This window comes from Glycine soja, chromosome 3 (genome assembly GCF_004193775.1).
Source record: "Glycine soja cultivar W05 chromosome 3, ASM419377v2, whole genome shotgun sequence".
NCBI classification, from domain to species: domain Eukaryota; kingdom Viridiplantae; phylum Streptophyta; class Magnoliopsida; order Fabales; family Fabaceae; genus Glycine; species Glycine soja.
In genome coordinates this window covers 523260-545753 of record NC_041004.1, presented here as the reverse complement: position 1 = coordinate 545753, position 22494 = coordinate 523260, and the positions used below count along the sequence as shown (strand labels likewise).

Below are 22494 nucleotides of genomic sequence, written 5' to 3'. Positions count from 1 at the left end.
AAAAAAGAATCTTTGACAGGGAGAACAAATAATTTTCTGTATTCGAATCACATGAAAATATTGTTTACTTGAGTTATAACTCTACATGGATTCCTACCAAAAGTTAAAAAAGCAGCTCAAGTCGTTGTACCTAGCAATAGCATATCCTTCATCGAAGAAAAAAAATAGCAAAAACTATTGCACTTTACCCATGATATTATATATAAATAAACTTGGTATTTAATCGTTATAGAGCATGTTCAATCATTTTGTTAGCTAAAGACTTACATATAGTTTGAGTGTGTCTATTAAAATCCTTCTCTATGATATAATAATAACAATAATTCATAGTAGTAACAAAAAAGGAGGAATCACTTAATGAAAATCAAACTTTTCTAGGTATGTGCAGCCCGACCTTTGGATGATAACATTGGCTGCTTAACACCCAACTCTCAGGCATTCTTCAATGGGCTTGCTTAACCAATTGTTAAAGAAATCCTCCCACAAAAGCATCTCCTGCAAAAACAAAAGAATATAAGTAATAACATTATCAATTTTTTAAGTTTTCACAAACATTTAGAATAGACAAAATCAGAATCTAGCTTGCCACTATCATCAAGATGCAATATCTATGTATTGGTTGCATGACTATGATTTAGTATTCAAAGCATTTTATGAGTACACCAATTGCCCATAAACTTAACTGCACATATAAATTTAACGTTTAAATACTAAAAGCAATACCTGCTCCATTTGTATCAACTAATTTGTCTTTAGGTAATAGTATCACAGGGTACAATTTTATTTTTCCATCCTCAACAACACAAACAGGATTCTGCACCTTGAGTGATAACAATAATCCTTTTATGTTTTTTTTTTATGCTTTTGGCAACTGAGAAATTTTCAAAGCTATTTCCTCAACGTCATCAGTTTGCTCAATAGGACAATAGGAAAAGAGTCAAAATACATGACAAATTAAAACTTAAAACAAAAATTGCAAGCCTTCAGACCTACTAATTAATGATTACCTTCCAACCTTGAGCTTTAGAAAATGTTCTTGCTTCGGTCTCATTTCCAAAAATGTAGTCCATATATTTGAATCCTAGAATGATTATTATTAAGATCAATATGTAAAATCTTCTTTCTTTGAATTTAACAAAGAAAGATCCTTACGACAAAACTTTGTCCAGTGTACCCTTGAAGAACTAACAAATAAATGGAGCAGAAAGGTTCATCATGAAGATCTGCATATAGGAATAGAATACTTAATCTGCAAAATGCTACATATTGGTCATGTTTCTTTAAAATATACTATAGTACGGGAGGGAAAAATACACACCAAGTTTTCTCCTTATATCATATTGTAAATCCTTTCAACCACTCAATCACTCAATTATTTCCAAATAACTACAATGAAGTCACCTGTTGACAGACCTCCAATAAAAACTCCCATTTCAATATGAAAATTACAATAATAACATTACTAGATGTGGTTGTTTTTCCTGAGATAATGATGTCATCTCATCAATTCACAAAAACAAACAATGATAAACATCCATGTAAAAACAAATCAAGAAAATTACCATGTTAGATGTGAAGGCTAAATAACTGGTTGCATGTATCCACCCAATTTTTCGAGTACATTGCCACTTTGAAATGTCAAATGAAGCTAAAGCTTGTGCTTGTTCTTAATGTTGACGTGGTCTTTGAATCACACTTACGAATATAAATAAATCAGTAATTTAGAATTTTAATTTTTTCTTTAATATAAGAAAGATATGTACTTAAAAATATTGGCAAAATGCATATCCTTATCATGAAAGTAATAATACGAACTTGATTACACCAATCTTCAGGTTTTGCATGTTTCTCTAATTGCTCTGCCTTCATATATTGCTCTACAGGTTTTTGCTATGGGGCTGCCAAAAAAATAATCCAAACTTCTACAACCTCTTCCATACCTAAGCTTCAAAGCAAACAAAACAAAATAACTGAGAAATAAAACACAAATAATAGAGTCCAAAAATCATACATCATTCTAAACAAAGTGAAAAGATACTTGGACACTTCCTTTCTTCTTCCATTCTTCCTTTCTAGAAAACCCGCAAAGCAAAAAGATATAGATATTAAGCACAAAAAAATCAGACACATTTTAAATGACCATATTCTAAATGTAGTGTGATAGTGAGTATGCACTTAATGTTATGTCAATATTTACAAAACCAACCAATAAAGCTTGCCAATGAAAATTTCAAAGTTCATTTGGGCATTTGATCAAACACATAACTTGCAACTCATAAATCAGTCCAAAACGAATAAAAAATCACAATATCATTTAAACAAAATGTACAAAGACTCGTATAACTTTATCCAGATTTAATCTTCATACCAAACAAAACACATGCAGAATTATATATTGAGCATAATAAATAAAGAACATGTATGGAAGATTTCTGAAGAACAAAATACAAACACAAAGTGTAGCCACACTCAACTAAGAAAGTGAAAAAAATGTAACAAAATGAAGAGCATGTGTTGTTTGCATCTATAAACTATAACATCTATAATATATATTGATCAGTCAAATACCTTTTTTGGCACATCTATAAACACATGTAACAGAGAAAGGGATCGAGAAGCTTACCTACATGATGTAGGAGGATCCTTCTACAAATCCTTGAGCTCCTTCAAGTGAAGAGTAGTTCATCTTCCTGCATTATGTAATAATTTGAAAAATGTGATTCCCAAAGCTATATGCAAATGAATCGCCCCTAAAGTAGATAACTCAAGTGAAAAGTAAGATCAGACATTTCCATAATTCCAAGAGCTTTCTAACAAAAATAGTTGTCTTAATATCAAAACTTGAAAACCTAAAAATGAAATACCATCTAAGATACTATCCAAAATCAAGTCCAAATGACTATGAAATTAATCTTGTAACATTATCATTATGAGTTGTCTGATACTCCTGAATAATTTTAGTGAGATGCTATAATGACTAAAGATTTTTTTATATCAGCTAAAATTTTTAACCTTTCGCAACTGCAGTGTCTAAATAAAAAATCAAATAACATGAAACATGTATCAATCTAGTATGATTGAAATCATCTTACTTTCTGTGACTATGTACTCAAACCAAAGTATGAAACTTTAAGGACACCGTTTGAGTCTAGAAGATTGCAAAATACATTGAAGATAACTATATGATAATTAAAACCTGATTAGTCCTATCAATCAAATTTGAAAGTTATGGTATCGGGGAAAAAAGATTAAGGAAGTTGAAAACCTTCAAATCTCTGTGATACACGCCTCTACTATGGCAGTAATCAACAACATTAATAAGTTGTTGGAAATAATTTCTTGCTACATCTTCTTTAAGTTTCCCATTTGCTGCCTATAAATCAAAGAAGCAATCCAAGAATTGTATGTACTCAGATGCAAGATTGTCCGTATAGAATATTGATAAAACTAAATAAAAAGACTAATATGTAGTGTAAGAGGAATATATTTTATGTGTGTAATAGAAATGTAAATTAGACTTACTATTTTGTCAAATAGTTCTCCCCTATCCACAAACTTCAGAACAATGTAAATCTTTGTTTTGCTTGCCAACACCTATCCTTTAATAGAGGACATATATTGATTGAAAATAGTGAATGCAATGAATTCAAAGAATAATAAATCATAAGTTACATTATATCCATAATTTGTCGCTAATATGTAATCTAGGCTTATATAATCTAGGTTTATTTAAACTGGTTGGTCTTATTGATATAATGACCCCAACTAAACCTATAGATTAGCTCAGGAATTACACCAAGGAACTACTACATTATCATGACTATTGCTAAGTGATACCAAGACTCTTAGAGATAGAGACTACATGATCAGTTGATCCTAGGTTCAAATCCCAACGGCAGCCAAGCTACACTATCTACACTTAGGCCTCCCTTAAAGGTTGGATCAAGTCAAAAAGCATAATATCATTTTAATTTTTACCATTTTGTCATATAGACCTCTATGTTTTAGCTATAGGATCCAAATTTAATTTAATGAGGGGAAGTCAAAAACTAATCAAGTATATATTTATTCAGATTGAACCAATTTTTTCTTTCAAAAATTGTAGTAGCTTGAATTTAGAAAGAAAAAAAGGTAAAAACTTTTCAAAACTCACATAGACTAGAAATCCTAGCATTCACTCCCATCATCACAACAAAGTTTTACGACTGAATTAAAGAACCTTAAGCTAGAACCTACATAATAATAATAGCAATTATTAAAAAAAATCACACAATTTAAAACAAATATGCCCATAATACGTTACAAAATTGAACTTTAATTACAACAATGCGTACCTACCTCATAGTCATTTCTAGAAAAGAAAAATCTTTCATAAGCTACCGAATGTTATATGTATATATAAACTATCCATTGTGTGTAACATAAACCTTCAAGAATAATTATTTAGTCTCATGAGAAGTAATTGATTTCTAATTTAATACCATTTATCTTATACCAAGACTGAACAATGCATAATAAAAAATTTGTTGAATATGTAGGAATAACTTAAAATGAAAAAACAACAATAAAGAAAATAAAATAAAAATTTAAACTTGCTAAGGAACTAACCCAAGACTTTCAAAGAAATGTACTATTTTACCAAAAACAATTCAAAGATTAAAGCTGGACATTTAGGCAAATTCTTCCCATTAGAAGTATTGATAGCTTTCACTTGAATTTCATCCAATTGCTCTAACCTTGATTCCTTGACACTTAACCCACATAAATAGAAACTCATAATTTGTGACAATAGCAACATTTGTTGCATCCTTCATAAAAAGGAAATTTCACATTAAAACCATCATGCCTTGATTCTTCTAGAAATCATAATGAAATTTGGGAGAGGCATTTTATCAAACACCTCATAAGTAAAACAAATTTCAACATTTCTTCAACATTTCATCAATGGTGTTCAACAATATCCATATGCTGAGATGGTGTATGGGAGCTCGCAAATTTTTTGGTCTGTCAATTAATGGTCATTGTTGCTTTTGTAACCCAAGACTTGCTAGAAATCATAATAAAATTTGGGTGACACATTTTGTCAAACACCTCATAAGCAAAACAAATTTCAATAATTTTAAGTAGAATTTGCTTTTATGATATAAGAAGCAAAAGCAAGACTAAAAACCACTAGCAAAAATTTGGAATGTATATCAACTAAAAAGTCAATATCTAACGAGAAGAAAGAAACAATAAAATACAAATATTTCGAACTTAATCTGTCACATTGAAATACCTGTTAGTGCGGCGCAGTGGTGGTAGTGCAGCAATGCTATTTGGTGGTGGTCGGAGTTTGGTCACAGTAGATGAAGGGTGGAGAAGATGGTTCTGGTTGGAGATGAAGTGGTGCGGCGGCGATGGTGCAACAACACTGATTAATGTGCAAGGTCAGTGGAGAATATTTTCAAAATGAGGGCAAAATTTTGCTTAAAATTGTGGGTTTTTTTTACCATTCTGCACCTTCTCTCTCCAATATTTGCTTGAAATACACTACTTTAGGAATTAATTTCCAAACTACACCACTTTCAACAGCGTTCACGGAAGTCGGGTTCTCGCACCCCGACTTCCCTTCTTCCTTTTTTTTATAAAAAAGTTTATATATTATTAAAATTAAATATTATATTATATAAAATTATTTTTAATTAATTTGAAAATTATTTATTTATTAAATTAATTTATGTAATATTATTTTATAATTTAATTTTGTTATTAAGAAAATGATATTATTAAATTTAAGTATTTTTGTTATATTATTTAAATTATTTAAGATATTTTTTGGGTGAATATATGTTTTAAAATCTGAATTTTGTATAATAATATATTTATTTTAGTAAATATTTATTTTGTATAATAATCTGAATTTTAAAAACCTAAAATTGTGCATACATGTTCGACAATATTCATTTGTTGAGATGGTGTATGGGATAGAGGATTTTGAAATTCAAAAAGCTGTAAAAGATAGGATTGACAAAAATGGCCTCTAATTGGACAAGTGCCAATTTTTTTGCTGGTCCAATATTGTTTGCTTATAGTAAAAGTAGAAAAGTAGAAGAGTTTCCAAAATGCTGCTAACATAATTCCAGAAAACCCTTTTCTAGGATATTGTCGTGTTTGACTTCAATTTAAAATAAAATAATTATAATGTACTGAAATATGAAATAAATCGCTCTATGTTAACTAAAACAAAATAAATTAAAATAATATTATAAAATGAAGAAATTAATTAAGAAAAATAATTTATTTAGCTTGTGTTCACAAGTTTATTATTAAAGGAGTGAGCAGATGACATGTTATATAAGCATCCATAAACAATAATTGTCATTAGTGTAACATCTTTTGCATGTTACAAATTAAAGTCGCACTAGAATACCCTATCATTACCATCTAACCTTTTGCAGGATTTTGCATCATAATGTCCCAAGTTTTTTTTTATTTTTTATAATAACGATAATGAAGATCAAATTTTAAGTATCTATGTATTTTATTTCAACCTCCACAACTAGACTAACCTTGATGGATACCTTAAAGCATTCGCTTACAAACTTCAGCCTTTTTTAAGGTGCATGTAACTCTTGTATCATACCAAATTAACTTTATTAGGACAATGTCATACATTAAACAATTTTATAGAAATACTTCACAAGTAAGCTATTTCACGTCCCGTTTCTACATCAGTCCACTAAGAACCGAAGTAGACAATATGCAATGACATCTTTTAAATTAAAACTAAGAATGTCACGTTGGTTCTATGTGAACCGATGTAAAATGGCATATAGTCAGCTCTTTCAGCAAATCAAGGGGGTGATTGCGTCTGCCCTAAGCGTGGTTCCGTCCCAGATGCTGTATGTGTGCGTGAGACAGTGAGAGAAAGGAACAGAATTGCATCTGTTACGTGAGAGAAATATGTGAATGGCTGTGTGACTTGTGAATGCATGCATGATTGAGAGAGGGAATCACGGAACGAAGTATGGACGGTGGTTATGAATGAGATTGATGAGGTGTGAGAAAGAAAGAAAAATGATAAAACCGTTTTACTCTATCTCCTCCAAAATTTGACACAAAATATTTCCAAAATATATTTTATACTACAAAATATATTAATTTTTATCAAAAAAGTTAAATTAAAATTTGTATAAAATCATTACATAAATATATTTATTATATAATTTTATATTGTTCCGCTGTTTCAATAATCTTACCAACCACTTGTAATTTGATAAAATAATTTTTTAACTTTTAATTATTAACTAATTTTCTAAATTTCAACTAACTTTTCAATTTTTAGTTAATTTTATCCAACATAACTAAAAAATAATTTATCTCTTCTTGAAGATTCTATACAATATTTTTTTTAACAAGGTTATCTTCATATCAAAAAATCATGAGATTAAATCTAGAGGTAAAGATCATCAAATTAATTAAGTTTTATTTCTTTCAATAATTTTTCTTTTTACGTGATCATAGAATCAAATTCACGTCATCATCATATTTGAGAAATTCGATTATCTATAAATCATAGTGACACTTTGTCACATAAACTTTTAAAGAAGGCCCTCTTTTTACAGAACATTTTTTATAATTAATTTTATAATAGATCTGAAAGATTAAAATTTGAGGAAATATATAGAGATTCTACCTAAAAACCAAAAATCTTAATTATTATGATTAAAAAAATTGTGACTTCAATTCTGAAAACCTGTTGGGCAAGTGGGTATGTACCGCGGTGACGAAGGTTCTACGGGCTACAGTACTTTGGGAGAGTTTATTGGAGGAAGCTGCGAGATATATAGTCATAAAAAATCTACCTATAACGGTAAATAGAGTACCATAAATAGGGTTAACAGTACTTGTGATTTATTGTGTTTGTTAGTTATTTTATTTTAATATATTAAAATTTTAAAGTTTTATTTTAGTTTTTTATGTTTTTAAAATATATTGTTCTGATTTTTTTTAATTTTTTGTTAAAAATATTAGTGTTATGTTAACTTTGAATTTTAAAAAAGGATTAAAATGATATATTTTGAAAACATAAAAAATTAAAATAAAATTTTTAAAATTTAATGTCACATTAAAATAACTATGAAATATAATGAAGTGACATTAAATCTTTTAAAATAATTAACTTTATACAATGACAGTAATAACTATCTTTATTTTTTTTTAATAAACAATTAAAAAATTTATCATTCCCTCCCATGTCTTTCAGGTCTAACAAGGTAAAAAATATATGCATATCAAATCACGTTAACATATATTTTCATTGGAATCATCCATAATTCTTATACTTCTTATTGAAAAATGAAAACTTTTGATACAATTATTTTATTGAAAATAAAAGCACTGAGAGATTGGAGCAATAGTTCTCTCTTGGATGGAAGACAAAAACCTTAAGTTGCCAACTAATATAAATTTGAATGAGGAAGTTACAATGTGACTTTGCGAGGTCTCTAAACAAGACTTTCACTATCGCACACGGTTGGATCGGGTCAAATAAGTAATGATTTTTCATTTGACATCTACAATCGGACTAGATGGAGACAAGTGACACAAAGAGGGGTGACGATGAGATGATTGTTGTTGCAAAGTGAGGAGACAATTCCAACCTCGTAAGGAAGCTGTGGTGAAGACGAAAATAGAGATATGACAACAATCTTTTTGATCGACGACAAGAGATACAACGATTGAAGGAGAAGACCTCCTTATCTATTGTGACTGAGAAGAAATTAAAACACTAATGTTTCTAACGAAAATTAAAAAAAAAACCAAAATTATACATTTTGAAAATATAAAGAACAATAATAAATTTTTTAAAATATAACGTATCAGTATAAAATAATGGTGAAACATAATAGATCAAAAATAATGTCAAAAAATTTAAAAATTAATTGAAAAGTTAACATAAGGATAATGTTTCTAAAAAAATAAAATAAAATATTAAAAATTTAATGTATCAAATAAAAATAATTATATAATATAATGAAAAAAATAATATAAAGCCAATGAATACGTTATTTAATCACGTGAAACTCCTACGGAAACTGTCACTATCACCAGCCTTGCTTTTCCCTTTCCAAAAGAAAGAGGTACTATTATGAGTGTGATCACTTATCACAAATAAGTAAACTGTCAAAGTAGTAGGTTTAGCCACGTGATACACGGGCTATTTATTTTAAATAACTTTTATATAATAACAAATATAAAAATATATTTGATTACTTACCTACTGAAATTTTTTCTAGAATATAAAAAAAATTACTAAAATATACGACCCTTTCAGAGCGTAAATTCAGGTTGGAGGAGTCAAATTTACATTGATTTTTTAAAAAAATTGTAATTTTGTATTGAGAATCCAAGTCCCCCAAGCCCGAATTCCCAACATGTTTTTTTTAAATTTTTTATAGAAATATATATAAATAAAGGAAAATGATAAAATTGGAGAAAATTATTGTATAATTTTTTAGTTACGATGTATATATTTTTTAGCTAAATTTATGTGTCATTGACAATTTTGTTTTGTTATGTAAATTAATTAAAAAAAATGAGAAAATTAGTTAGTAGTATTAAAACAAATTAAAAAACACAATCAATAAATAATTGATACATATTTCTTATATAATAGACTTATAATTACAAAGTGCGGTACTTGAGATGATAGACCAGAATAATGAAATACACTAAAAAATACAATTGTAATGTAAATATGACGAAGCTAACAATAATTTGAAAGATGTTGTGCAGGAGACATATCTTCTTCCATTTCGGTTACTGGTTTATTAAAAATAACTAAAATTTATATTGGACAGAATCATTTTCAATAGTTGAATTGTACTAACACCTTTAGCACGTCTTCGTCGTTTTTCAATTCTGTAATCCACTGCCACTCCATCTAATAAATAAAAATTATTAATTTAATTGATACTATGCTAATAATATAATAATGAATTTGAGACTCATATTACCCCGTAACCAACGGATACGATGGTGTCCAATTAACTCTTGTTGTAATGCAGGGCATGCAATACCAAGCCCAAGATTGCAACAATGATGCATAGCCACCCATGGTTTTGGCATCAGGGTCAGTGGCCCTACACATTCCTCTGTACAATGTTACCAGACAAGCAGAGCCCCAACTATACCGCCTGACTCGGTCGAGATCAGCCAAGACAGTGAGACACATTAAATGAACCCGATTTCCCGTCTTATCTGGCATTAAAACCAATTAGCCGCTAAATGTAAGCTCTACAGTGTGCTTCTAATTGTTGTTGTGTCAGTTCCGAGGAAACCGACAACCACTTAATGGTAGAGCCTACTATTGCTTCTCGCTTTGGCGGAACAACACCCAAATATTGTTCATACATTTCCTCCAAATCATAGTAGGTTGCACCAGTGATTGGCCTACCGTCGACCCTTATGCCAAGCTGTAGTGCTACATCCTCCAGCATAATTGTACATTCTCCAACAGGAAGATGAAAAGTGTGCGTCTTTGGTCTACATCGATCAACAAGTGCAGTCACTAGATGATGATCAATTTTGAAGAGGCATAATTTTGCCACATCAGCAAACCCAGTATGAACAAGCAATGACTTAATTAAAGGATGAGGAGCGGGCATCAAATGACAATAGGAATGATTATTGGTGGTTGTCCCTATAAAACAAAAGTTACATTTTTTTAATTTTCATGACAAGAAAAAGTTATAATATCATCTAATTGGTACTTACCATGTTTTGTATCTTTGAAGCTCAGTGACAATCTTGTTTCCATAACAATGTTGTTGCCTCCATTCTCACTTAACACAATCAAACGATTCAAAATTTAGTTGTTGATATTCAGAAAGAGCATGTGAATGAAATAAGCTGCTTGCGAACATATTTATAGGTGGAAAAAATCTGCGAGTGCACTGTTCACGACATTGTTCATTGTCCTGTTCAAAAACTGTCGATGCACTGTTCATGACACTGTTCACGCAATTTCGACCGTAAAAATTGTTGATGCATTGTTCATGACCTGGTGGACGCAATCTAGATTGTTAAAATTATCGGTGCGATGACAACCATTGGATCTATCCCTAGCCATGACATTGTAAATAGGTCTCCAAATGTATTCTTCTACACACAGAAAATACTTTACAATTGAAGTTCCAAATCACTCTGAGTCTCCAACCCAAATCACTCTGAGTCTCGAAACCAAATTACTCTCAGTCTTGAAACCAAATCACTCACAGTCTGCAAACCAAATCACTCTCAGTCTCCAATCCAAATCACTCTTAGTCACCATGGCAAGCAGAAACAAAAACGTCCTTGCCGTAGTCTACTACGATGCCTATGTAGCCGTCTGTGACGAGAGCGTTGAGTTTAAGGGCGGAAACAATATACTTGTTTCAATAAGGAGAGGCATGACCTTCAATGTGTGAATGCATGTGTATAAAGGTTTTGATGATGCCAAGATGTAAGCAATACAAAATTACTTCAAGTCAAAATTCAAGATCAAGAAAACGAGATCAAGAGAAAGATAAGACTTAATTTATTTTTGTTAAAAGAATCTCTTATTGATTAAAAATGTTTGGCCTCAAAAACATGATTTTCAAATGATTATAAAATGTTTTTGAAAATTTTTTATCATTGCTAAAATAAGTGTTTTTCCACTGGTAATCGATTACCAGATACTATAATCGATTACCAGAGACACATTGTAAATTGGTTTTTCAAAAAGAAGTTTAAAAATTTGAATTTTGAATATTGTAATCGATTACCCATTAACTGTAATCGATTACCAGTAACAAAATTTTTAAAATTCAAATTGAAAATTCATGACCCCTCAATGTATAATTGTATAATCGATTACCTAGAAGCTGTAATCGATTACCAGTAAAAAAATTTTGAAAAATATTCTGAAAAGTCACATCTCTTGAAAAGTTTTTGAAAAGCCCCAAAGACCTATAAATATGTGACTTGCCTATGAAAATCTTTAGATTTTTTCAGAACCTTATTGTCTTATTCTCTCATAAACAAATCATATGACCAAACACTTGCAAATCAATTGAGTATTCTTCTAAGATCTTCAACTTGTATCATCTTCTCTAAAAGAGAGAAAAACTTATGTATTTTTTGAAAAGAATTGTTCTGATCAAGAGACCGTTTGTCTCTTGAATTGAGAGAATTCTAAACACAAGGGAGATGAATCCTTAGGTTGTTCAAAAGTTGTAAAAGGGTTTTACGAAGATAGTGAAAATCTTAAGTAGGTTTCTTGATGACTGGACGTAGGCACGAGAAGTGACCGAATCAGGATAAAAAGAGTTTGCATTTCTCTCTTCCTTATCTTGGTTATTTTTATCTCGCTTATTTTTATCTTGCATGCTTGAAGAATATTGTTGAAATAGTTTGCATCTTAATCTTCATCTTCTATATTCTGAACATAATAGATTTAAAAAGGAAATTATAACTTGATTAATTAGGAGTATTTTAAAACTTAATTCACCCTCTCTTAAGTTATTGAGGCCACTTGATCAACACAATGTCTTGAAAACAAAAATCCAACCTAAGATGGGCCTAAATTGAGGTCAAACCATAATTGCAGTCATTTATCGATACCCTATTTTTGCTGGTCTGACATGTTCAATTACCAGATTGTTACCATCAGTGACAATGAGGATATTGATGACATGTTCGATGTCTATAACCGCACTCAATACTTGAGTGGCTTTTAGTTTCTCGTACAATAAGAACAATAATCTTCTTCTACCGCCAATGTCAAAACAACTATTCAATCACCATAAGTTCATGAAACACCATACACTGACTACTATACTCAAACCTACCATGAAGGCTTATCCTCTTACACACCAAACCCATACACGACCACAAATGATTATTATGTCCCTCATTTTGAAACCCACCGAATTCGATACCCACATTACTTCATACACACAATTGCTTAGTGAATTGTCAAACTACTGTGAGACGACTCCCCAACTAAATGAGCCCTCCCAACTAAATGCCGACCCAACTATTGATATCCATGTTGCTCAGTCTGAAAGCAACAAAATGTCACATGACTATCATGCTCAAAATAGGTTGCCAGATGAAGTAGTTGGTGACTTCAGTGACGACGAAGATGAAATTTTGGCGAACAACAACAACAACAACGACAACGATGATAATGATATATAGTTCCTTTTCCAGCAAACATCAACTGAAAATGTGTATCGTCCATATCCAAATAGTGCTAATGCTAGTGACAACCAAGTGCTTGACAACCTCAACTATAGGTATTTTTGGACCAACAACAACAATCTGACTCACACGATGACGAGTTGTATGTTGGTTAGCGATTCTGTCAATTGGAGGACCTGAAACACGCCATAAAAATGTGGCACATTAAGAACCATGCAACTTTTAAATCCAAGAGGTGTGCCAAGGATACATGGGTCTTATGTTGCCCAACTGAAGGGTGCTAGTGGAAACTTAGAGCGTCTGAAAGAAAAAATCTAGAAATTTGGGAAATTAAAATGATAAAAGGGCTTCACACATGCGTCATGCCAACCATTTCACAAGATCACAATAAGATTGATTTGAAACTTATAGGCACATCAATATACGTTAATCGCTGCATATAAGCACACATGCTTTATGATATGTGATGGTGTATCCAAGGACACATGCTCGAGGACCTCACACATGTGTCATGCCCATTGTCATTGCTGCATGTAAGTACATCAATATAGATTACTTCGAATACGTTAGTCCAGTGTACACATTGGATTACGTGTCAAGTGTCTACAAAATCCCATTAGGAGGCATGCGTCATCATGATTATTGACCACCATATGAAGGACCACAATTATGTGTCAATCCAGTCATGAGGAGAAACAAAACCGATCAACCAAAATCTACAAGAATTCGAACATATATGGACGAGAGAGAAAGAGGTCAACCAAAACGATGTTCCATCTGCAGGCTAGTTGGTCATTCAAAAAATAAGTGCCCCCACCGTCCCGGAAGTTCAAGTCAAACACATTAATTTTTTTTCACTATCAATGTATTTCATTTCACATCATTCATAAATTAATAAAACATTCTTCAACTGTACAATTTTCACTTCATAATATTTACACTATAATATTTTTAACTAATTTTATTTAACTTCATAATTTTCTCCAATTTTATTATTTTTCTTTATCTATATATATTTCTAAAAAAATTTAAAAAAATTTAAAAAAAATGAAAAAAAAACCATGTTGAGAATTCGAATTTGAGGATCCAAATTTTCAACACAAAATTTCAAATTTTTTTTAATAGTGTAAATTTGAGTTCTTCCAACCTGAATTTACATTATCAATAGTAAAGTTATATATTGAGATAAATAATGAGAAATGTTGTATATTTTGGTATTTTTTTGTATATTCTGGAAAAAATTTCCTTAGCTACTTGCTTTAATGTGTTTTAAGTCAGCTCTGCTAAGGTACGAATTGACATTAACAAAAAATCTCTATTATTTTCCGTATATAACAACAACTTTATCAAAATTATTTTCATAGAGATTAAATTGTAATTTTTTTACGGAAACTAAAACAAAAAATGATGTCAAACGTAAGAATAAAAAAAATAGTTTAATATTAAAAGTGCATAAAAATGACTCCTAAATTGTATTTAAAAAGTATGGTAAGGTGCACTCAAGTTTTCATTTGAAGTAAATGTAATGGGTGCAACTTTGTTTTTACTTTGATTCCTATGGTCCATATTTTTTCATATGATTTCAGAATACTCTCAATTTTCTTTTTATGTATATTACTCCTAAATTTTATTTAAAAGATATGGTAAGGTGTGGCTGATTTTTCATAGGAAGTATATGCATTGCCGGTGGTCCAATTTTCTTTTTAATTTGAGTCCTATGCTTGTCCACTTTTCGTTAAAATGAATTCAGAATACCTTCATCAATTTTTTTTATTATGTATATATATTCACAGATTTTTGTTTGTAGAGGTAATCCTGCGAGAATTTGTATCAAATATTTACTCTCTTCAAAATAGATTGTTTTTTCAGAAGATACAAACTGAAAATAACCTTTCACTAAAGAGGGTTATGGTACACATTTTTTTTTAATCTTAATTTTATTTCGGTTTCATTGCTTTTATTTCCTTTTTTTCTTAAACTAAATATACCATAAAAAGGGGAGAAAAAGCATAGATATATACTTAAATAGTGTCATACAATGATTTGATCAATACATTTTTTACTCCGTACTTATACCTACCTACTCCTCTTATAATTTGTGAATTTGTGGTTTGCATTATTTATCGTGTTCCCCGTGATGCTACAACATGTGTCTTTTGCCTTGGTGCTACAACATTATTGTTTTGAAAATGCATATATTCGATCTCATTCTGTGCCCTTTTCTCTGTGTTTACCAAACAACAAGTCTCTTCCCTTAGTAAAAAATATCCTTCTTTCTTCTTCTGAATATCAATCTTGCATTAATCCATGGCAGCCAAAACATCCACCAACGGCACCCATCATTCTCTACCCGAGTACATTCCAAACCGCATTCCTGACCCACATTATGTCCGCATCCTGGACACCACGCTTCGCGATGGCGAGCAAGCCCCTGGAGCTGCCATGACGTCCGATCAGAAGCTCCAAATTGCTCGCCAGCTCGCGAAGCTTGGTGTGGATGTCATCGAAGGGGGTTTCCCTTCAGCGTCACAGGAAGACTTCAATGCTGTCAAGATGATAGCGCAAGAAGTTGGCAACAACTGTGACGCTGATGGTTATGTTCCTGTCATTGCGGCCCTATGTAGGTGCAATGAGAGGGACATAACGAGAGCCTGGGAGGCTCTCAAGTATGCCAAGAGGCCAAGGCTTATGCCTTTCATAGCGGTGAGTCCGATTCACATGGAGTATAAGCTCAATAAGACTAAAGAAGAGGTGCTTCAAATAGCCACTGATATGATCAAATTTGCACGGGGTTTAGGGTGTACTGACATCCAATTCTGTTCTGAAGATGCAGCCAGGTTCCATAGCTTTCTTTCTATTTATTAGTAACACATTTTATTTCACAACTCACAAGTCTCCATATAATAATTTCCTTTATAAAAAAAGTCTCGTTATAAATTTTAAAAAATAACTTACTTTTTTTTAACAAGATTAATCAACACAATTTATTTGTATCAAATTCATTTGAAGAACAAATAATTTTCCTAAATTTTGTTTCTTTAGAATATTTGATATAGAATAAAAAATTATTAAAATAAAATCTTAATTAAACGAATGGTAATATGAGAATTGTCTTACTAAATAATGATAATTAAATAAGATTTGAAATCAAAGTACTTTTTTTAAAGATTATACTCTACTTTTAATTAAAATTTATTGAAAATTATAAAATTAAAAAATTTATTAAAAATTATAATTTTTATTAAAGCATAATTCGAATTGAATAAGAAGAGAATAGAAATAAAATAAAAAAGTTTTTAAATTTCTTTAATTATTAATTATTAATTTTTTTTAAAACTAAGTTATGATATTGATGAAGAGTTGTTGCTCATTAATTGTTAGTGATGGTACTAATAAGTTATGATAATTTTGTTAAAATATATTAATATTAAAAATAATTTTAGAACTTTTTTTTTAGCCTAAAGTTTTATTTGGCTGTTTGTACCTTTAAGTGGACCCTAAAAACACGACAAAGGTTGGAGTTAAATTCTTTGTCCTCATTCTACGTTGTACCCACGTTTGTAACTCATCTTTCCAGATGTTATGGCCATGTTTTTTAAGTTGCAGTCGTGGTCGCAGTCTCGTTGCCGTGAGTCCAACCTTTTTTTTTTTTTTATATTGCAAATAATTGCAGGAAAATTCAACTGATGCAATCTTAATATTATGATTGCCGTGAGTCAAAATACTTTGATATTACGATTGTAATTACAATTGTGGAACGTTACTTAAATCCATGTTTGGCTTCAACATAACTGGAAAACAACCACTGCTAAAGATGTTTTAACATCATTAAATTTAAGTTGGTTTTTTAAAAACTGATATAGAAAAATAAGTGGTGTCATTTTTGAAATTAAATTAAATTTTTTTAAAATGGTTATATAAAAATTGTCTAGTTACTAAGACATTTTTTTACTAGTGATCGTCTTTGATTTCAAATTAAATAATAAATTAAATTTTTATTTCTGGAACCTGCAATTCTACTTTTTCGTCCTTTATTGCTTTTAACCTTCTTCCATTCCATTGGACTTCTGGTTTTAAGAAAAAACCAAAAGTCCCAAACTCATTTTGATCTAGAAAACTTCACAACAAAAAAGTTCATTAACATGATTGCTGCTTTGGAAATTTTGCCTCAGAAAGTATATTTTCTCCGTTCTAACACAATTTGAACGCATTCAATGACATACACTAAGTTGTTTGTTTGGATTTGTAAAGTCTATTATTATTTGTATTCAATTTTTAGGGTGTGAAAAATTCTTATATTTGTCACATCTGACTTAGGATAAAAATAATAATTTAAAAGTAAACTTTAATTATTATTAAAATAAATAAATAAATGTAAATAGTGTAATTTTGTATCCATTATATACTTACATTTTTGTTGGTTGCAAATGTTGATATTGTCATGAATTTTGAGTTATTTTTTTGCATTATTCAATCATTATGGGACCAGATCGGATAGAGAGTTCCTTTACCAAATTTTGGAAGAAGTTATCAAAGCTGGGGCAACAACTCTGGGCATAGGTGACACTGTGGGCATAACAATGCCATTCGAGATTAGAGAATTGGTTGCTGGTATAAAAGCCAATGTCCCTGGAGCTGAAAATGTTATTATTTCTATTCACTGTCATAATGATCTTGGACATGCCACTGCAAACACAATAGAGGTACCCACATAACCCTATCACTTAATGTAGTCAGTGTAACACAATATTGATAATTTTATCTGGCCTTAATTAATTGCTTTCAGGCTGCTCGTGCTGGTGCAATGCAATTAGAAGTAACAATTAATGGGATTGGTGAAAGGGCTGGTAATGCCTCATTAGAAGAGGTTGGTATCAATAATTTATTGTGTAACGAATCTAATAAATGTTAATGGATCAATTTTCTATTGAATATTAATGTAAAAGTTATCTACAGTAACTTGGTGACAGAATTACAACTCTCAATTAGGGTTCGGATTCCCAATTCATATTGGACCTGTTAACAAAATGATCATATTGCTCTTCTATTGTTTTTTATTAACTATCTCAGTCACTTAATTTCATTTCCCTTAATGTATTATAACTTATTTTATATTTTTTTGTTCAAGGTTGTGATGGCCCTAAAATGCAGGGGAGATCATGTCTTAGGTGGTTTGTATACTGGAATTAATACAAGGCACTTATTGAAGACAAGCAAGATGGTTTTATATTTTCAAACTATTCTATGAATTTTGGGATACTTTTCCCCCTTTAAGTTACCTTTGTTTAATTCAATTTTTTTTTTTATAAATAAAATCTTTATCAATAGGTTGAAGAGTTCTCTGGTATGTATTTACAACCACACAAAGCTGTTGTAGGTGATAATGCCTTTCTCCATGAAAGTGGCGTTCACCAGGTTAGTGGAATTAAATGCATTTGCAGTTAACTAATTATATAACACTAAATATATAGACAATGCACTTAATTACCATTATATTCTTTTAATGTAAATCTTATAACTTTCATTTACTATGCTACATACATTTACTTTGTAGGCTGGATTATTAAAGCATAGAGGTACATATGAAATATTGTCTCCCGAAGATATTGGCCATGAAAAGTCCAATGGAGTTAATATGGTACTAGGGAAGCTAAGGTATGCCATTTGCTTTTTTCTCAAAACTCTTTTTTTACTATTTTGTCAACCTAATTATATAAGGATTTATACTATAAGATAATAGGATGAAACTTTATAGAATAAAAGCTGGTGAGCTTTTTCTAATTTTATATCAATGGAATGGAGTTGTAATTTATAACAATTTTTTTTATAATAATTCAATAATTTTTATTTTGTGTAATTCTAAATTTCAAGCTTTTGATATTATTTATTAATTTTCTTTCATTTTATAATGATTTTCCATTTTTTTTTCTATTTTTAATATTTTTCTTTTTTTTAATTTTTATATACTGGGTGATGTACTTGGTTTGGTTTGAGTTGCCAATATTTTTTTAAATTGGAAAAACCGATTCAACACAAATCAATTAACATTGATAGATTTATATCTAAATATTTACTAAACTTGATCCAACCCTACATTTAGGTACAAAATTATTTGCAACAAGGATTTCTATAATATGTACTAATATTTTTTCCTTATATAACTATGCATTTATAATTTATGAATAACAACGTTAATTAAATATATTTTTATATCAATATTAATTTTAATAAGAAAAAAATTATTTAATTAATTAAATGATTGATCTTTTTACGAAGTATTAATGATGGAAATATATTACAGACCATTTATATGCATTTAATATTTAAAAGATCTAATATGGCAAGTATTCAAAAGATTAAACTTATGTTTAATGTATCTTTAGATGAAATAATTGGTAATTTATTTAAATTATTTATTTATTTGAAATTGTTTATATTCACTGATAATTATAATAAAAATAAACATTATCAATATAATTTTGAAGTATCTAACCACATTTTTTTATCTAAAAAATTACACAAATATTTTATTAATAGAGTTTTGTAAGTATAATAGTATTTATTAAATTAACTATCATAAATATAATGCGTAAAAATAATAAAATTTATTGTACTCAAGTATATATTAATATATAGCTATTGTTCAAATAAATATTTATTGAATTAGTTAAAATCAAGTAATTAACATTCATATCATTTAAAAAAAATATTTTTATTATAATCTATTTTACTTTATATATATATATATATATATATATATATATATATAAGTAAAATAGATTTTTGGTTTTTTTATTTGTAATTTGGTAATGATTATTTTGTTTCTTTTGTATCTTAGACTTCATATAATCAATTTATGATTCATTCTCCCTTTATTTACTTTTCTGCATCTAATAGTGGACGCCAAGCTTTGAAAAGTCGACTCAAAGAGGTAATAAAATAATTTCGTTATTATACTCAAAGTCATTCTGAATGTTTTCCTTTTTTTTCACGAGTTATTCTTTTTACCTTTTCAGCTTGGCTATGAACTTAGGGATGAAGAAGTTGAAAGTGTGTTTAGGAACTTCAAAGCAATAGCTGAGAAAAAGAAGGTTAAAAATTAGTTATTTCTCTTTCCCTTTCTTGCTTCATTTCAATCATGAATAAATATATAGTTATATGTACTTAACATTAACTTTGTCAACAAGTTAGGTCTAGGGTGATTTGTCTATGTCAAATAATTAATTTGTTGTATTTACTCTGCATAGAATCAATGTCAAATGATAAGTTAGGTCTAGGGTGATTTGTCTATGTCAAATAATTAATTTTTTGTATTTACTCTGCATAGAATCAATGTCAAATGATAAGTTAGGTCTAGGGTGATTTGTCTATGTCAAATAATTAATTTTTTGTATTTACTCTGCACAGAATCAATGTCAAATGATAAAAATGATTTTACATGCTTGTCGGCACAGCATATGGGATTATTTTATGATTTTTAGCATGCATAAGGTTCCTTTGGAGTGAGTTTGTTTGTAAGGGCACAACATATGGATTTATTTACTCTTGATTTAACTCAAAAGTATACAGAGAACTTCAGCTACTAAAATTATTTTAGGGTAACTATACTTTTATTTGTGCTTTTATTTGTGCGCCTTACAAATGAACACAATTTAGAAAAGTTTCATGTTCACCATATGTTGGTTTTGTAGCCACACGTCTATATTTCTTATACTATAGGAAAAAGAGAATAAAATTTTGCAACACTAAATTAATGACTAATCATAAATAGAAAGCATCCAAAATCATGAAGCATATTAGTAAAGTAACCAAAACTTGAAAGAAGCAAAATAAAATTAATAAATAGGGAAACAAGAAATTGCATCATGCATTATGGTCAAAAGCAACCCAAAAATTATGCCTTTTAAAACTATATGATTGTGGTTGTGTTCTTGTGATGTTTGTTAATTGTGAATCATTTTGATCATTTCTTGAAACTAATGTCTTCCTATTGTCTAACTCAAATATGCTTGGTGTCCTTAGAGAGTTACCGATGTTGATCTCAAAGCATTGGTATCAGATCAAGCTTCTCATGCTGAGCCTATTTGGAAGCTTGGTGGTTTGCAGGTAAATTGAAATGTGATAAATTTAAAGGTATATGTTTGATGCGATGTCTTGTCTAACAAAATAAAAGAAAAAATAAGCAATATCTTTCAATGTAGGTGACTTGTGGAACTATGGGTTCTTCAACAGCAACTATCAAACTTGTTACTAGTGATGGTAGCACACATGTTGCTTGTTCTGTTGGTGTAGGACCAGTAGATTCAGCTTACAAGGCTATTAATCTCATAGTGAAGGTTTGAAAGTTTGATAAGTTCCTTATTGCTATTTTTCCTTTTAATTACACCCCTTACTACTATAAGCATTTACCCATTTTTATAGTTTTCTATTTTGTGCATTCTATAGAAATCTATTGGAATTTAACAACTCGCCTTTAGAGAAATATTATTCAACATTTTATGATTTCCCCCTTCCCCCAAAGTTTAGGGTTTTCATGGAAAAAAAATGGGCTAAAAGTTTATCTTTAAGCATAACATTGAGAGGATAAAATATTTATCTAAATGTTGTAGTTTTCTAGGTTATATCATCATATAAGGAAGTTACACCATTTTATGCAGGAAACCGTAAAAGTACTTGAATACTCACCAAGTACAGTTACAGGAGGCACCGATGCAATTGCTACTACACGTGTTGTAATTCGTAGAGAGAATAAGCAGTCACCTACTCCTGCTTTGAATGGAAACGTTATTTATCCAACATTTAGGTATTGTTAATCCAAAAGTTGATTGCTTTAGTATATCATTTTCTTACTAATTAATTTTGCACACGAACAACTAATGTTCTATGTTTTCTGTTTAATTTAATAGTGGTACCGGAGAAGGAGTGGATATTGTTACTTCAAGTGTAGAGGCTTATATTACTGCACTAAACAAAATGCTCGATTCAAAGGAATGATTTGTATTTGTCGAAAGAATTCTAGCACCTAAATGTTAGAATTCACACTTCAAGTTATAAATTCAGCTTGCTATTTGTGATTTCTTTGTTATCTTTTTAAGTATGGAACATATTATTGGAGAATGTTACCTTTGTAAGTCTCCACATGGGACTAATATATGAGAAATGAACTTATTATTTGCTTGATGATCAAGGAGAATAAAAGAAGGAATAGTTCACGAATTCGATCCCATATTAATTTCATCTTATTTTTTGGACAACTTTAAGATGTGTATGAGGTAGGACGGT

General features: G+C 29.9%; 1 protein-coding gene and 1 long non-coding RNA gene across 2 annotated transcripts; one reads left to right on the top strand and one right to left on the bottom strand.

Moving 5' to 3' along the window:
* Positions 1 to 217: 217 nt before the first annotated feature.
* LOC114405711 lies at positions 218 to 5575 on the bottom strand. Its single transcript, XR_003665286.1, has 5 exons — positions 5279 to 5575; positions 2624 to 2690; positions 1816 to 1940; positions 1563 to 1695; positions 218 to 495 (listed from the first exon to the last, which is right to left on the bottom strand). It is a non-coding gene; the product is annotated as an uncharacterized LOC114405711 (long non-coding RNA).
* A 9768-nt stretch (positions 5576 to 15343) lies between these two features.
* Positions 15344 to 22431, top strand: LOC114405709 (probable 2-isopropylmalate synthase). Its single transcript, XM_028368179.1, has 12 exons — positions 15344 to 16049; positions 17702 to 17915; positions 17999 to 18079; positions 18341 to 18433; positions 18541 to 18627; positions 18767 to 18867; positions 20110 to 20143; positions 20229 to 20303; positions 21235 to 21318; positions 21414 to 21548; positions 21870 to 22015; positions 22119 to 22431. Exons 1-12 carry the CDS (start codon positions 15520 to 15522, stop codon positions 22204 to 22206), a joined length of 1668 nt encoding a protein of 555 aa, XP_028223980.1. The 5' UTR covers positions 15344 to 15519; the 3' UTR covers positions 22207 to 22431.
* The last annotated feature ends 63 nt before the right edge of the window (positions 22432 to 22494 follow it).

Excerpts from the sequence above, each read along its gene's own strand:
- LOC114405709 (XM_028368179.1), top strand. The coding sequence starts at position 15,520 with ATGGCAGCCAAAACATCCACCAACGGCACCCATCATTCTCTACCCGAG. Across the intron at positions 20,304-21,234 it reads CAATAGCTGAGAAAAAGAAG|AGAGTTACCGATGTTGATCT; the intron begins GTTAAAAATTAG and ends TGGTGTCCTTAG. Across the intron at positions 21,319-21,413 it reads GGAAGCTTGGTGGTTTGCAG|GTGACTTGTGGAACTATGGG; the intron begins GTAAATTGAAAT and ends CTTTCAATGTAG.